General features: G+C 44.5%; 1 protein-coding gene across 4 annotated transcripts in view; it reads right to left on the bottom strand.

Moving 5' to 3' along the window:
- Positions 1-15,786, bottom strand: part of MTHFD1L (methylenetetrahydrofolate dehydrogenase (NADP+ dependent) 1 like) — a 186,104-nt gene that overhangs the window by 121,383 nt on the left and 48,935 nt on the right. For all 4 annotated transcript variants that reach the window (XM_064598226.1, XM_064598224.1, XM_064598227.1 and 1 more), the window contains exons 12-16: positions 12,950-13,086; positions 11,427-11,473; positions 6,666-6,773; positions 5,726-5,800; positions 4,177-4,279 (exon numbers count right to left, since the gene is read on the bottom strand). In XM_064598226.1, the coding sequence (XP_064454296.1) occupies positions 4,177-4,279; positions 5,726-5,800; positions 6,666-6,773; positions 11,427-11,473; positions 12,950-13,086 (470 nt within the window). The remainder of the gene's footprint in view (positions 1-4,176; positions 4,280-5,725; positions 5,801-6,665; positions 6,774-11,426; positions 11,474-12,949; positions 13,087-15,786) is intronic.

The raw sequence follows: 15,786 nt of genomic DNA, 5'->3' as shown, positions 1-15,786 counted from the left end.
CAGCACCCAAAGGTGGGACAACCAAGCATCCACCAACAGGTGAACAAATAAACAAAATGTGGTCTGTAGAAATTACACAGCCAAAACCAAGGGAATGAACAACAACGCGGACAGACAATGAAAATATTATGCATAGTGGAATAAGCCAGATGGAGAAGGACAAATGTTGTATGATCCCACTTAGATGAACTACCAAATTCAGAGAGAGAAAGTGGAACAGTGGTTATCAGGGGCTGAGGGGGAGTGGGGAGTTACTGTTTAATGGGTACATAGTTTTTCTTGGGGATGATGAAAGGTTTCGGGTATAGACACTGGGGATGGTATAGCAACCGCCATAAGCCTTGTGAACGTATTTAATGCCACAGACTGCACACTCATCAATGGTTAAAATGTCATGATACGTACATTTTGCCCCAATACAATAAATAAAGTAGGAATGTGGGGGGGTGGGGGGGAGAAGTCAATTCTGATCAAAGCAGGCACTAATTCTTTGTATGGCTTTCACTGGTTGGTCTGAACTGCACTGATTTGTATTTGTTTGTAAAGACTAGGTTTGTTGAGTGAAAACCGAAATTACAATGGCAGGAAATCAGTGAGAAGGACGTAGGTTTCACTAATAATTCATGTAGCTTCAAACAACAAGCTCCCACCCTGACACTTAGAGCCAATTTCCTAAACGCATTATACAGCACTGGCAAAAATGATGACAAGAATTCTGCATTTTGGGACTGAGAGCATCTGTAGGATGAAAAATGTTAACCTTTTCTTTCACAACGAAGCACCAGCTGGCCTGCCCACCTCGCCCACCCGTTGTTCCCTGACTCAGCTGGTCCCACTCCCCATACAACACGCCCTCTCTCCCGCACGCACTCAGACACGCTAACACACTCAAGCGCACATCCAAACATCACGCATCAAACACACAGAAGCCTTGATGATTTTAAGGTCCAAGCAGAGTCTATACAGAGAAAGGAACACTTTCCAAAACTCTCACTAGCTAGTACTTATTCCCAAGACCCATGGAGCAGTCACCATAAAAACACTTCCCACTCTTATGTGCGGGGTACACAATCTTGGCATAAGATGGGTATGATGTTTGCAATGGAAAAGCAGCTGCTGTTATTTAGCAAAGAGAACACAAACAAACCAAAAAGAAAAAAATAAAAAAGGCTGGCAGGATCCGCCCGAAGCACGGGCATCGGAAGCCCGCGTGTGCATTTAGTGGGGTCCTGGCAGAGCGGGGCGCCTCACAGTCCAGCGGGCTTCAGATGTTCGTTGGGGGGAGGCATGTGGGTGTGTCAGGGCTACGGAAGAGACATGAAAATTAAATTCCTACACACAACATAGATGCCAGAAAGGAACCCTAAGTTAGTGATGCTTAATTCCTGGCCTCTCAATGATAGACCTAAAGGTGGAATGCGGAATGCACATATTCATTCCAGGAATAGTTACTGAGGGCCAATTTTGTGGCAGGTCCCATGCAAGCTGGACAGGGATGCAAAGATGACAAGACGTCAATCTCTGATCGGAGGCGTTGACTTGCACAGGGGAGATGAGGAAGGTGCAAGGGAGTGTGGGTCTGAAGGGGGCCTTGGGCACTACCATGCTGCCCGGGTCTTGAGGAACACCCAGGGCACGCCTAGCAGCTTCCTGAACAACAATAGAGGTTCAGGTTCTGGGCGGTACAAGGTACTCCGTCAGGGGCAGGGCCGCTGTTTTGGCTTCGGTGGAAGAACTGTCATGATTCCCTGCAAGACTGTCGGGGCAGTGCTGGGAACCAGTCACTGATGTCACCTCACTGAGGGTGACTGAGGCTTGCGGGACCTTGGCTAATGGCCTGGAGGTGGATGAACCAATGAGACAGGGGGAAGGGAAGGCTGGGGTTGGGACGGTGCTCAGACAGGCAGGGGCTCATGCTCCTCTAGGAACCGCAAAATGACTCGATGGCTACTGTTCCTTCTTTCTATGTTAATTGTTTCTGGAATAGTCTATGGGCTCTGGTCCCACGTGGTTGCCAGGCAGTGAGGTCTTTTTTTTTTTTTTTTAAAGATTTTATTTATTTATTCATGAGAGACAGAGAGAGAGAGAGGCAGAGGGAGAAGCAGGCTCCCAAGGAGCAGGGAGCCCGATGTGGGACTCGATCCCAGGACCCTGGGATCATGACCTGAGCCGAAGGCAGACGCCTAACCATCTGAGCCACCCAGGCGCCCCAGTGAGGTCTTATATAAGCTACTGATAGTCTGATAGCAGGCACAGGATGAAAGAACCACCAGTTACATTTCTTACAGAGACAGAAAGGGTGGCCATTACATAAATACACACCATTCATATACTCTGAGAGGAGGTGTTCAGCACCACGCCGTCCCTGAGCGTCCCCCCTAGTTACCAAATCATATAAGGACCTAACCTCATCACAAGGGTTACACTATTTCTAGGTCAAATCTCATACTGCCTTAAAAAAAAAAAGGAAAAAGACCCTACATTAAATGTCCTCAATTCACATGATAAAGAGTTCCATTTTTTTATATTAATTCTTGAGAGCGAGAGCCAAACTACTTAGCAAATGTCATTCTAAACTCCTCCAATCCAGGTTGCCTGTCTATACCAATAACATTTTCTTCACTTTCATGCCATAAACAATCATATAATTCTAGTATTTATCTGGAATAACTTTTTAAAAGTTGTCACTTCCAGGGGCGCCTGGCTGGCTCAGTTGGTTAAGCATCTGCCTTCAGCTCAGGTCACGATCCTGGGGTCCTGGGATCACCCACATTGGGCTCCCTGCTCAGTGGGGAGTCTGCTTCTCCCTCTCCCTCTGCCCCTCTCCCTACTGGTTCTCTCTCTAATAATAAATAAATAAATAAATAATTTTAAAAAATTTTAAAAAGATAAAAGTGGCCACTCCGTTATTTAAAAAAGTCAGTAGGCTTCCCAATAAAATGCTGATAATGTTCATATCCATTACTACAATTAATGTATGTCTGTTAAATAGCAGAGGAAATTGTGGTTCATCCACAAAGGAATATTCTAGATCCATTTAAAATTACCATCACAACAAAGAGCCAACTAAATGGAACATGCTACTTAAAAATGAAGCTGGTAGGATCTAAAACCTATGGACCTAAATGAAACATTGTTTTTGAGTTTCCAAAATGATGTTACTCTCCTTCAGTTTGGGAGACCCACACTCAGAAAACCCCCTCCTGCAACTACTCCCTCGGTGGCACTACTGATGGCTTGGGCAGCGCCAGCGAATTTGCAAAGCACTCTGTGCTACAGGGAGGCCATGCAAGGCAGAAGCTGGTAATTATTACTCCATTTTACAGATGAGAAGACAGAGTAAGTCGTTCATTAAAAGCTGCACAGCTCATACATGGTGGAGCCAAGGCTCCGTCTCTGGCCTTTGTCTCTCCACCTCACGGCTTGCGGGAAAACACTAAGTTCTTAATGAACTGGTGAAGTGGATTCTCAGAAGGGAAGCTTCATGATGGGGTGGACCCGGGCTGTGTCCGGTGGGAGGACAGGTGGAAGGACGAGGCTAGGCCCAGCTGTCTGGAAAGCAGACAGGGAGGAAAAGCCACTGGGGCCACACCGCGGTGGTGCTTCCGGACAAGTTTTGTGGTGGCCCTTGTGCCCCACACAGGATCTTATCAACACACTGGGGGCTTCTGAGCAAAGAGGTGACAGAACAACATCTCTACGTTATAAACCTACTGAAGTGGGAGATGGCAGTGCTCACAAGAACTTCTATTACAAGGTAACTGCAATCCATTAGGCATCTGATAAAAAAGGTTCTGGAAGCGGGCAGAAAGGAGGAAAGCAAGTGGGCAGGTCTGAGGAGAACAGACAGAAGGGTCAGGAACCCAGGCCACCTCCTAACCCACCCGAGACACTCTGAGCATCGTCACGCGCTCCTAGCCACGGAGGAGAAAACTAAGTCATCTTCCTTGGACGCGTGTCAGGGTGAGTGAATGGGACAGAGCCAGGCGGGGCAGCTGGGGCAAGATGGGCAGTGACGTTGCCTCCACAGCAGGAGGTGAGGCTGAGGGGAGAGCAGTGCTTGAGGCCCATGGCGGGATTCCAGATCCCAGGCTGGGAGCTTGAGGGGAAGAAATGAAACCGGGCGCTTGGGAAAGTGATGAATAAATGTCATCCCGACCCGCAGCCAGCACCCACCTCTCTGCCACGTGATGGTGGAGGGGTCGATGTTGAGACGGGCGAATTTACCCATTTCCTCTTCCGTCAGTGCGTTTGGATCGGTCTTATTTATTCCCAGTTTCTAACGATGAAGAGGGGAAAATATGTGAGGAAGAGAAAGCAAAATGTAACCCAAATTATCCCTCTTATTTTATTTCTTCCATGACTGGAAAGTCTTTTTAAAACTACACTGAACTAAAAACCAAACCAAACCAAAAACAAAATAAAACACCAAAACTACACTGAACTTTGAGTAAATTGTAGATTAGGCCAATTCCTAAACAGATGCCCAAATATCCCTGAAATGGAGGACATGGATATTTGCAATATACCCTAAAATGACATGAAAATGAGGTATGGTTGCTAGGACACAGAGACTCTCGGGACTGTGCTACAACGTGGTCACACGTGCTCTACTCAGAAGGGACATCGACTGCTGTCCACATAATTGATGTTCCAGCTCATTAGCTCTTCTTTGAAACATAAATACCAATAACTCAGGCCAAGTTGATACCTATTTTTTTTTTTAAAACAAGTTATCTCTAATTCACTGTGGGGGAAAAAAAAAGGATTAAAACTCTCAGTGCATCTCTTTCTGTAAAGGAAACATTCTAAGAAAGTTCATAATGAAGTGTAAGAAAGTAACCTGAAAATACAAATGCCAACAGAAATGATGTATGTTGTGATTGCTGAGGTTGGTATATTGTACAGTATTCTCAAACAAACCAAACGTGGTTCAGGAAGAAGCAGGGGGGGTGAGGTTTTTTTTTTTTTTTTTTTTGACAGAGAGAGAGAGAGCGAGAGCAGGAACACAAGCAGGGGGAGTGGGAGAGGGAGAAGCAGGCTTCCCGCCGAGCAGGGAGCCCGATGTGGGACTCGATCCCAGGACCCTGGGATCATGACCTGAGCCAAAGGCAGACGCTTAACGACTGAGCCACCCAGGCGCCCAGGGGGATGAGTTTTTAAAACCAATTATCACTCATCAGTGGCTGCTGCTTATTATACCATTAAAGTTAGTTTTTAGTCTCTGAAAAGAGCAAGGGGGGAGTCAATGTGATAAGTAGGACAGCAACGAACAGAACTAGGAAATGATAATATGGGTGAGAATCAAGACAGCTTCTACTAGTACAACCTTTGCATCTTCCTGCAATAAAACCTCACAGAGATACATTTTCGGAGGCTAGATCTTACTTCCTAGAAATCAAAGAAAATTCATGAAAGAGAAGAACTCTCGGAAATTTGATTTGTCCATTGACTACGGTACTCTAGATCTGCAAGCAGTCCTCTCAGTTTATAGCTGAAGGAACTAGGACCTCTAGAGGGGAACTAATTTGTCCACCTGCTCTTTGGCATAGTCAGGTCTGAGGCTTTGGGTTCTCTTCTGTTAACACTGTTCTGTCTCTAGAGTGTAACTCCCCAAAGAGTGTCTGAAAAATCAAATCACGTTCGAAACTGCTGGCTTTGATCATTTTTCTGATTTGTCTCTAGGATTATTTTCTTGTTGAAGAGCCACTAACTGCAAACTTACTTTCAGCCGAGCAAGCTGAATGCTTGAAAACTCTCGGACGCCATTCACTGAAGGAACAAGTCGATTATACAGCGCCTAAAAACACAAAACAAAAATAAAATACCACATAAGCTTAAGAGCCAACTATGAACTTGGATAATTCACAGGATATGACAAAGTTCATTACATTTATAACCAAACTGTTTAGATTAGAGACCCTATTAAAATTCTTGGCTAATATAAGCAATGTAGCCTTAAGTTCTATCGTTTTTAATAAATCTGACTAGATCTGAAATAAGGAACATTGCAAAAGACTTTGCATAAATATAAATATTTCTTTATCTACACAGCCTCACAACCATCAAATTAATATTTATCTGTCTTTGGCTTCCAAAACTCACAAGGGATTACTTTCATTGGAGGAAGTCAGGACCCTTGTAAATAGGCCAGAAAGTCCCACTTTTATCCATGTCCTATGTCTATGAGGAATTAGCACTTGTACTCTATCCCCATCAGGTGTGTGTTTACATCAGCTGCATGCACCTGAAGCCCAACAAGGGGGTCTAATCTCTTTCACAGCACATCTAGAATGGCTACATTACAGGCTTAAAAAGGTATCTTTCCAATCCCCTTAGTACAGAGCAGAGACTGGACCTTTGGACGGAATGAAGAGAACTGGCCTACCAACTGCCTTTAAAACTGAAGTCCTGTCTCAAAGAATATTTGCCTTAAAACGCACAACATAATTCACCCAACAACGTGGCAGGGGTCATAAACTCATTTGAGAATCCGACCAAAAGTATGGATCTTCTCCCCAAGAAATAAGGACATAGAGAGTTCACAAAATGTTTAATACAATTTCAGGCAGTTTACAGACTCTAAAGCTTTCCCATGAACTTCTTAAGAATCCAGAAATCCCAGGATAAGATGCCCAGAAGGGCCAACAAGGAAACTTCCTCACCTTATTGGTTTGAGTGTTTTCATGCAGAATCCTTGTGTCAACAGCGGCGGCCAGCAGGTTATTGGCAGCGGTGATGGCGTGGATGTCCCCGGTCAAGTGAAGGTTGAACTATAAATGACATGAAAACATCTTTCTACTTGTCTCCGACAAGCACGGCAGTAATTCCAGGGACTTTCTGAACAAATAAACTATTGCGCTAATTACACATACCCTTATAATGAGCTAAGTCCACAAAACAGCCTAAATAAAAAAATCAATGTCAGAGTTTTCCACTTGACACCAGAGAACTCTTAAGTGGACTGGCTCACCACAGATTCTTTCGTCTTTCGTTCTTGGGTTAAGGGTGAGACGTTCTGATGGCCTTAATGATCCTCATATAAAGTATGTTGTGGCCCTTGTTTTTCATGCATTGTTTTTATGATTTAGAAAATGGTGTCATATCAGATATACTTTAAAATGAGGCAGGGAATAAAACAAACAGTAACAATAGAATAATATAAAATATGACAGTCTGAGAAGTAAAAAACATGTATCACCCTCGAGACTCTATTCTGTTATTTTCCTTCCAGTCTTATGTGCATGCATGTTAATTATTTGTAGACTCAGAATACTTATAATACATTTGGTAACTTTTTGTTTAAGAACTTATTACTACGTATTTTAATGTAATAATCTTGTTTATATGTAGTTACAGTTCATAGGGTCTGTATAATAGATGTACCAAAAGTTTTCAGTCTCCTATGTCCAGACATTTAAATTGCTACCAAATTTTCACCTTTGCAAAGAAGGCTACAATTACAAAGAATACATGCAAATAATATTTTTAAATTAGTTGCTAATAAGCCATATATTTCCAGCAGTGTGGTTAAAAGACCTTGATAATACCACCAAAATTGCTTTTTGAAAGAATTGAAATACCACCCCGAAACACCAGCTGATCAGTTAAAACCTCATTTTATAAAATAAAGTATATGATCAGTAGAAAATATGAAAAATTACATATGTATATTTTATAAAATTTGTCATTTTTTTTTAAAGATTTATTTATTTGACTGAGAGAGACAAAGCAAGAGAAGGAACACAAGCAGGGGGAGTGGGAGAGGGAGAAGCAGGCTTCCTGCTGAGCAGGGAGCCCAATGTGGGGCTCGATCCCAGGACCTTAGGATCATGACCTGAGCCGAAGGCAGACGCTTAACGACTGAGCCACCCAGGAGCCCCTAAAATTTGTCATTTTTAATATCAAGATCATAACACCATAAGAGTTTACACCTTGGCTTTTTTTTTTTTTCCTTAAGTAGGTTCCACACCTAGTGCGAGCCCAAGACAGGGCTCGAACTCACAACCATGAGATCAAGACCTGAGCTGAGATCAAGAGTCAGTCACTCAACAGACTGAGCCACCCAGGTGCCCTTACACCTTAACTTTTATACTTAGTGTTAATATTACTAGCATTTTTACATCATTAAATAGTCTTCAAAATATAGTTAATATGATATCCTATTATTAGACATTTAAGATTGTCTCCCCATTTTTTTTTTAATGCTACAAGCTGTGTGAAAATAGCTTAAAATTAAATCTTTGCACACACAGCCAGTTTTTGCTCAGGATAAACTAAGAATGGATTTATTTGGGCCAGAAGGTATGATACTGTTTTTAAGGCACTTGATACATATTTTTACTTGCCTTCCAGGAGAGCTTTACCAACATCTGCTTCCCAGCAGTGTATGAAAGTATATTTCAATCTCTCACTGCTAAAATTTATTATTATTAATTATTATTATTATTATAAAAAAATCCAACTCTGTCAATTTGGTAAGTCAAATACCTGGTAGAAGTTTTAATGTAGATTAATTTGATTATTAGTGAAAATAAACAATCATTGGCTAGTTAATATTTCTCTTCTGATGTTTCTATTGAATCCTTCCGTCATGTTACAACTGGCTTGTTTTTCTTCCCTGCTGCCTATTTGATATCCACTGGGGTGTCCACTGGCCCCAAACAGGCTTCTCTTCTTCTTCTGACCACAACCCCTTTGCCCCTGCCATCTCCAGCCACATGGCCATTACCACCCCATCCTCCATTTCTTAAACAACTGAGCCACCCAGGCGTCCTAAAGATTTTGGTTTTTTATTTTTTATTTGAGGGAGAGAGAGTGAGAGAGCCTGAGAGGGGGAAGGGTCAGAGGGAGAAGCGGACTCCCCGCTGACCCATCCTCCATTTCTGATCCTTTTTTTTTTAGTAGGCTCCATGACCAGTGTGGAGCCAATGGGGGGCTTGAACTCATGACCCTGAGCCAAGATCAAGAGTGGTACAATTAGCTGACTAAGCCACCCAGCCGCGCTGCCCCCCATCCTCCAATTCAATAAATGGAGTTGCTCAGCCCACTATCTTGGATGCCCTCCCCCTTTCTAACTCCCCACATCTAATTCTGCAAACCCAGCAAACATGTCTTACATCACTACCATCCTTTCTCTGTCCTCAATGCCACACCACCATCTTACCCCTGGGCCTCCTTACTAGACTCCTAGCATCTGCTCTGGACTCCTAGCAGTCTATTCTCTGCACAGAAGCCAGCCCTCTTCTTAAAAAACTCAGTTTATATCAATATTATTACTCTGTCAAGATCCCTTCCATGGCGGACCATGATATTCAAATAATATCCAGGCTCTCGGCCATGAACTCCGTAGCCTGGAAGAGCTGGTCCCCGTCCATTTCTATACCTCACTCCCTCCACCCCTGCTGGCCCATGGACACATGCTGGTGGCCTCTTGTTCCCTGAAAAGACCAAACCCCTTCCTGCCCCTCAGTGCTGTCCCCCGAGCAGGTGCCACTCCCTGGGATACTTCCCCCCCACCATTCTGCACAACCCTGGCTCCTTCTCACCCTTCAAGTCTTAGTATTTTCACCTTCAATTCCTCAACCCATCTGGAATTTATTCAAACATTTCCCCATGATTATTTACTAAAGTTCTTTTGGTACACATTGTCTATTCATGCAGTCGGTCAACAAATGTGGTCTGAGTGCCGGGCATTGTGCTCAGAACTGGGGATAGAGAGATGAAGAAGATACGGGAGGTCTTGGAACTCAAGGAACAAACTGCCTGATTGTTTCTGGCTTATTTAATGATCATAAGGCAGTTGCAACTATCATATGCCTCAAGTTTGCCCCAAGTCTGAGCCATGCAGCTGATGCCATGTGACAGGAGGACACCAACGCCCTTTGAATATCTGCGCAGAAATTCTCGAGCCATTCCCCTGGGCATGTTCCTTGTACTCCATATCCCCAACCTGGCCTCCAGGCTCTGGGTCGTCCTGGCTTGTGAATATTACTCACCGCCTTTCAGATGGGAGGCTCGGGGCTATCTTTTCGGCAATGCCCCGAACTATTCTTTCTCACCCCACCCCCAATACTTGAAAAGTGTCCAGATTTTCCCTGTAGCTTCCCTGACACTCAGGCCTTCACAGGTAAACACCTTTCCTATTCATTCAACGAAACCAACGGACATTTCCTGGTGAGCCTCTACTGGGCGCTGGGCGCTGGGCTGAGTGCTGGGTCTACGGCCGCTAACTCACCATGGCCCACTGAACCGGATGAGAGCAACAGAACAGGAGGGGATCTGGGGGGTAGAACAAAACTTAGAGAAGGACAGGCTGGGGCAGGGAGGGCAGGACAGGAAGGGAAGAACGCTCCAAGCTTGGAATCAAGAGACAACAGGGCAGGAGTCAGCAGGGAGTCTGACGAGGTGGGGAGAGGGAGGGTGGCTCGTGGGGACCTGAGACAGGAGGCTGGAGGGATAGGCTGGAGCAGCACATGAGGACCTGCCTCGCTATACTGCAGACAGTGATGGAGTAACTACTGAAATACACTCAACAGGAAAGCAACCGGCTCAGACTCGGGTTTGGGGAAGACTTCTTGGGACCAGAACTTAGAGGCCAGTGCAGAGAGCAGAAGTGATGAGACCTGGATAGATGGTCAGATGCAGGGGACAAGGGGGTGGTTATGCGGGAGTTGGAGTTCTTACAGAAACAAGAATGGACACCTTTGGCCCTTCTTGCCCATTTTTCTTAGGAACTATTTTGTTTTGTTTTTTATAAAGATTTTTAAAAAATTTATTCATTTGAGAGAGACAGAAAGACAGACAGAGCACAAGCAGGGGGAGCAGCAGAGGGAGAGGGAGAAGCAGGCTCCCTGGTGAGCAGGGAGCCCAATGTGGGGCTCGATCCCAGGACCCTGGGATGATGACCTGAGCCGAAGGCAGACGCTTAACCATCTGAGCCACCCAGGCGCCCCTCTTCAGAACTATTTTGGAGTCTCACTTTGCCCAAGGGAGGAGTCCAAGTCCTCCTGAATTGGGTAGTATAACTGATGACTGAGGAGGAGATACGTCTCCACTGTCTTACCCAGAAGCCTTGGAGTCACGTGGGGTTTGGGATTCAGAATTTTTGGTAATTTAGAAACATAGTGTGATATACCTCTAATTTTTTAATAATACACCGAAGCAGGGTCTAGGTCCGCATCTATTAATCAAATCTGCAGCAAAATATATGAATATTTATACCAAATGCCATAGACATAAATAGCCCGTAACAGTAAATGTCAGGTTTCACCACTGTAAGTCATGCAAATGTTTTTGGTTTTCAGAGCCTTCAGGATTCTGGGACTGAGGATAAAGGATTATGGGCCTGGGCTTATGGGGCCCAGAAAAAAGGTTCCAGGAAGGGAAAACAATGACACATGACATGTTTTTCGCTGAGATCTTACCTCCTCCATGGGGATGACCTGGGCGTATCCGCCACCTGCAGCGCCTCCTGAACAATAGAGCAGGTACCATTGAAATCATTTACCAAGTACAGCGACACAGGATGAATGGGGTCCTAGGGACACAGCTCCCCAAACCCAGCAGGAAGGCCACCCCCAAGATGAAACAACAGGTAGTAAAAAACATTAACTGTCTTTCAAAGCAGAATAAAAGGGGAAAAAAGTCCCGACTGTCCAACTATGCAATGGAAGGACTTCAGTTTCTTGGTTTAAAAAAAAAAAAAAAAGGTAAAAATAATACAGCAAATGTCATTACAGCAAACATGAGATTATTTTATTCATTTATTCTCAGATCTATGCAGCTCTGTGTTATCTAAATTGCACGTGCTTGAAGTACCAAAAAACCTTGTTCAGAAAGATCCATCTGGTGAACTCAGACTAACACATTATAAAATTCAGTCAATTGATTTTAGATAATAGTATGTAAGGTTTGGTATGCTGACTATTGCTCGAAATAGTTCAGTTACTACATTAAAAAGATTGAGCTTTCTTTAAACAAGAGTGATACCTTCCGTGTCTTGTCCTTTTTACAGTGTGCCATGTTTTTTATATGCTCTCTCATTTGGTCCTCACAACCCAGTAAGCCAGATACTATAAACCATTTTGCGCGATCACAGATGTGGCTCAAGAGAGGTGACAACTGGCTAATGGCCACACAGCGGTAAAAGACACAGCCACGATTTAAACCACAGCCTTCTTGCTCCGAGTTTAGTGCTCATTCCGCCGCATAATGTATGACATCCTATGAGTTATCAGTATTTAATGAGCTAGGGCTTATTAACAGCTGTGACAGTAACATAAATATTATCCTGTTAAAAACCACAAAGTGCCAAGAACAAATAGTAATCGCAGCAATAAATGCTATTGTAATGTGAGCTGAAGGATGACCTCACGATAAATCAGCGGAGGAGTAGTGAGTGTGAAGGTGCCGGATGTGGGCCCAGCACAGACGGCAGAAATTTCACCACATCTCTGGCCATGGCCAGTCAGTTTCCAGAGCTCGGCAGGCCTGACAGCAGCTTTGACAGGATGAGCCTTCAGGCCCAACTGAAAGGCTCTTTAACTGTTTGGAGGGAAAGGCCTTTCTCTGTGGCAGGGATGATAAAACACCAATATGAATGGCAGAATTGCAAAATGGCTTGGCAAAGAAGGTCCTGATGAGATCGAAGGCTTCTGCCCAAGGCTGGAGTGGTGAGCACGGGCCCAGCGACTGCTCCAGGGAACCAGGGAAATGGGCTTCCTGGGGGGCTCGGCTGAACCCCCCGCACTGCAGCCCCGTCTGCGGGAGGAACACCTTGGGGTGACCACCACGTACTGAGTGTGTTTGTGGGGGGGTGCCCGTGGGGATGAAATGTACCAGTTCCTCCGACAAGTTTTAACTCCCTATCTGTTGATAATGTTCTTTCACAACTTTTCTCTGCCCCAAATTTTGCTCTGAAAAATGTACCAGTTGTTAAATCACATACCTTTAACTCCAAAAGTTGGTCCTTGAGAAGGCTGCCTGAGACAGGCAAAGGAGTTGATGTTCAGGTGTGCAGTCATTGCTTGTACGAGCCCAACTGTCACTGTGCTTTTCCCTTCCCCAAGAGGGGTGGGTGTGATCCTGGTTTGGAGAGGGGGAAAAGTGAATTTCATAATATTTCCTGAACAACCTATGCAAAATCAACCTAAGGTACCAGAACCAAATCAGAGGAGACTGGAAGAGAACACATCATCCCAAAATTCACTTAAGTGTTTCAATTTTCATGGACCTTTATAGTCTACCCACATGACACAGGCCACGCTTACGCTAAAGCCAAGATACAGACACACCTTCAGCAAGAGACCAAAAAAGAAAAGTTATTCAGCAGTGATAACATTCTCAGCTTCAAGAAATGGCATAGAATTATCCATCAAATGGTTTAAGTAATCAAGACAATGTTGTGTCTCATTCTCTCTTCTAGGGCCATTTACTGGAAGCACAATGTGGGCGGGCACAAGGCCTACTCAGTGATCCATGGCCAGATTCTCAGGATTGGAAGGCATCCCGTCGTCCCCACTCTTCCATCTCCTTCTAGATATTAGTGTTCAGGGCTTGTCTTTGCCATGTTCCAACACAGTGATGGAGGCTCATTACCTCTAGGGCAGCCCATTCATTTCCAGATAGTTTTTACAGTTAGAGAGTTTTTTTGTCCTAGAGAAGAGACGTCTGCATTCCAGCAGCTCCTATCTCCTGGAGTCAGACATACTCAACTCCATTCCTTCTCATCCAACAGCCCCTCAAATATTGGGAAAGAATTCGCCCAACACTCCTCAGCACACTAAGGAGAGCAGAACTACTCTGGAGGAGCTTGTTGACCACAACACCCTACAAAACCAAACATCACACCACAGTTACACCATCACGGCATCAAGTAAGAGGACCAGCGTGTATTATATTCCCAAGTCAGGACCCATAAAACTGTTCCTTAGCATACTCTAACCAGTGTTCCAAGATTTAAAAACTGTCCTTGTGGCTTACAACTTGGTCTCAGTGAGTTAGATGGCATGAATCAGGTTGTCCAGGATGCTCCATCACAACAAAACTGATAATCAGAGTTTTTTTGACCTATGAAACCTAGTGATGTGACCACAATGAACTAACGTCCTTAGATACATCATCCCGTCCCCAACGACCTCAGACCCACCATGGCAATACAATCAATCCTTCTTTTATTAAGCATTTATTAAGTACTACTATGTGCCAGGCCCCTAGATCCAGGGGATGCAAGTCCAAGTTGGACTCCATCACTGCCCTCCCAGAGCGTACAGCTGATGGGACATATGGACAGATCCACTGGCAATTAAAATGAAAGTGATAAACACATAGGACAGAAACTTGGCAACGAGACTGTGTTACGAGAGCACGTGGCAGGAGGATCTGATGAGATTGGAGCATTAGGGAAGTCTTCAGAGAGAAAGTAACACCGAAGCTGAGACCCGGCAAATGAATAAACGTTAGCCAGATAAAATTGAGGGTAGGTTTGGGGTAGGTAGTATGTGAGGCTCTGTGCTTTACATTTATTGGGTTCTTTTTTATCCTCATTTGATTGATGAGGAAACTGAGGAATGAGAAGGTTCAGTAACTCGCCCGGGACCGCGCAACAGTAAACAGCACAGGGGGCCGTCAAACCCAGGCAAGCCACCGGACTTCCCCAGGTCACTTCTATGGAAACAGAAGAAATTCCAGGTTACTTGTATGGATAGAAAGTGTCTAACTGCTGTTAACCATACTAATTAGCAATTTAAAGCATGGCAACAGGAAAGATCCCTCAGTGAGAGTAAACACAGTACAAAGAGGGGTAAGGACAGAACTGTCCAGAACATGTTCTCGTAAGGAACGGTCAGAAGAAAGCAAAAGGAAACTCAGAAGGAGCAGGAGAGAGAAACCTTGAGGGTGAGGCAGGGGTGTGACAGGGGAGTCTCTGAAGGGAACCACGGAAGTACGCACAGAATCACGTGACGCAGAGACGCCTGACACCAGGTGAGGGCCCGGCAGCCATCACTGCGAGTAGGGACAAGGCTGGCGGTAGGGAGCTGGGGCGCCAACCCGAACTCGCTGGGTGAAGTCAACCTCGAAACTCCTCAAGCCACACGACACTTGGTCATCACGAAGTCCGTTACAAGTGAGTGTTTACACTTTGAGTAAACTTTCAATTTTCTTAGTACAACAGGAAAAAAAGCAGTTGGTCAGCCACAGGCATCAGAATCTTATGACAGCCTGAAAAAAAGTGTGGTATCAAAGACAGGGTAGATTAAGCACCGTACTGACCATTTACTGTCTGCAAAGGAATAGGTGGTTGGCTTCAGTGTGTCACATGAAGAATTACATTTTCATTCCCAAGGATGGGCTAACATAGCTGCTGGAGACCGCCCAAAGCAGACACACCCAGAAGTGACCTCCTCAAAACTTCGGCTAACCATCCAATTCTTAATTAGAAACACAGGACCGCTTAGCTTCCTGCCAACTAATACAATTCAGAAAATCAAAAAAGCAGGAAGTATTTATTGGGAGCAATAAAAGGAGAGCTACAATGAAAATTTTATTTTACCTCATTCCTACACTTGATTGCAGACTTGGGTTTATTAATTGTTGTCCCACTATCCTTAACTCTGACTCCAAATTATCAAGTTGATTCAGAAAACAATGAGCACCATGTTAACCTAATTTCTTTCTTCTATAAGAGCTTAGAGTTTATGGAGTGGGAACTGTGGTTTTTGTTCATTCTCTTCCTCAACATCTCCCTGCAGCTTTATCTGCTCCTCTCTATGTCCCACAGCATTT

The sequence above is a fragment of the Mirounga angustirostris genome, unplaced genomic scaffold, assembly GCF_029215605.1.
Source record: "Mirounga angustirostris isolate CCGP_5_RB_7025 unplaced genomic scaffold, mMirAng1.0.hap1 SCAF_8, whole genome shotgun sequence".
Taxonomy (NCBI): Eukaryota; Metazoa; Chordata; class Mammalia; order Carnivora; family Phocidae; genus Mirounga; species Mirounga angustirostris.
The sequence above is the reverse complement of the archived record's forward strand: the minus strand, read 5'-3'. Positions and strand labels throughout refer to the sequence as shown.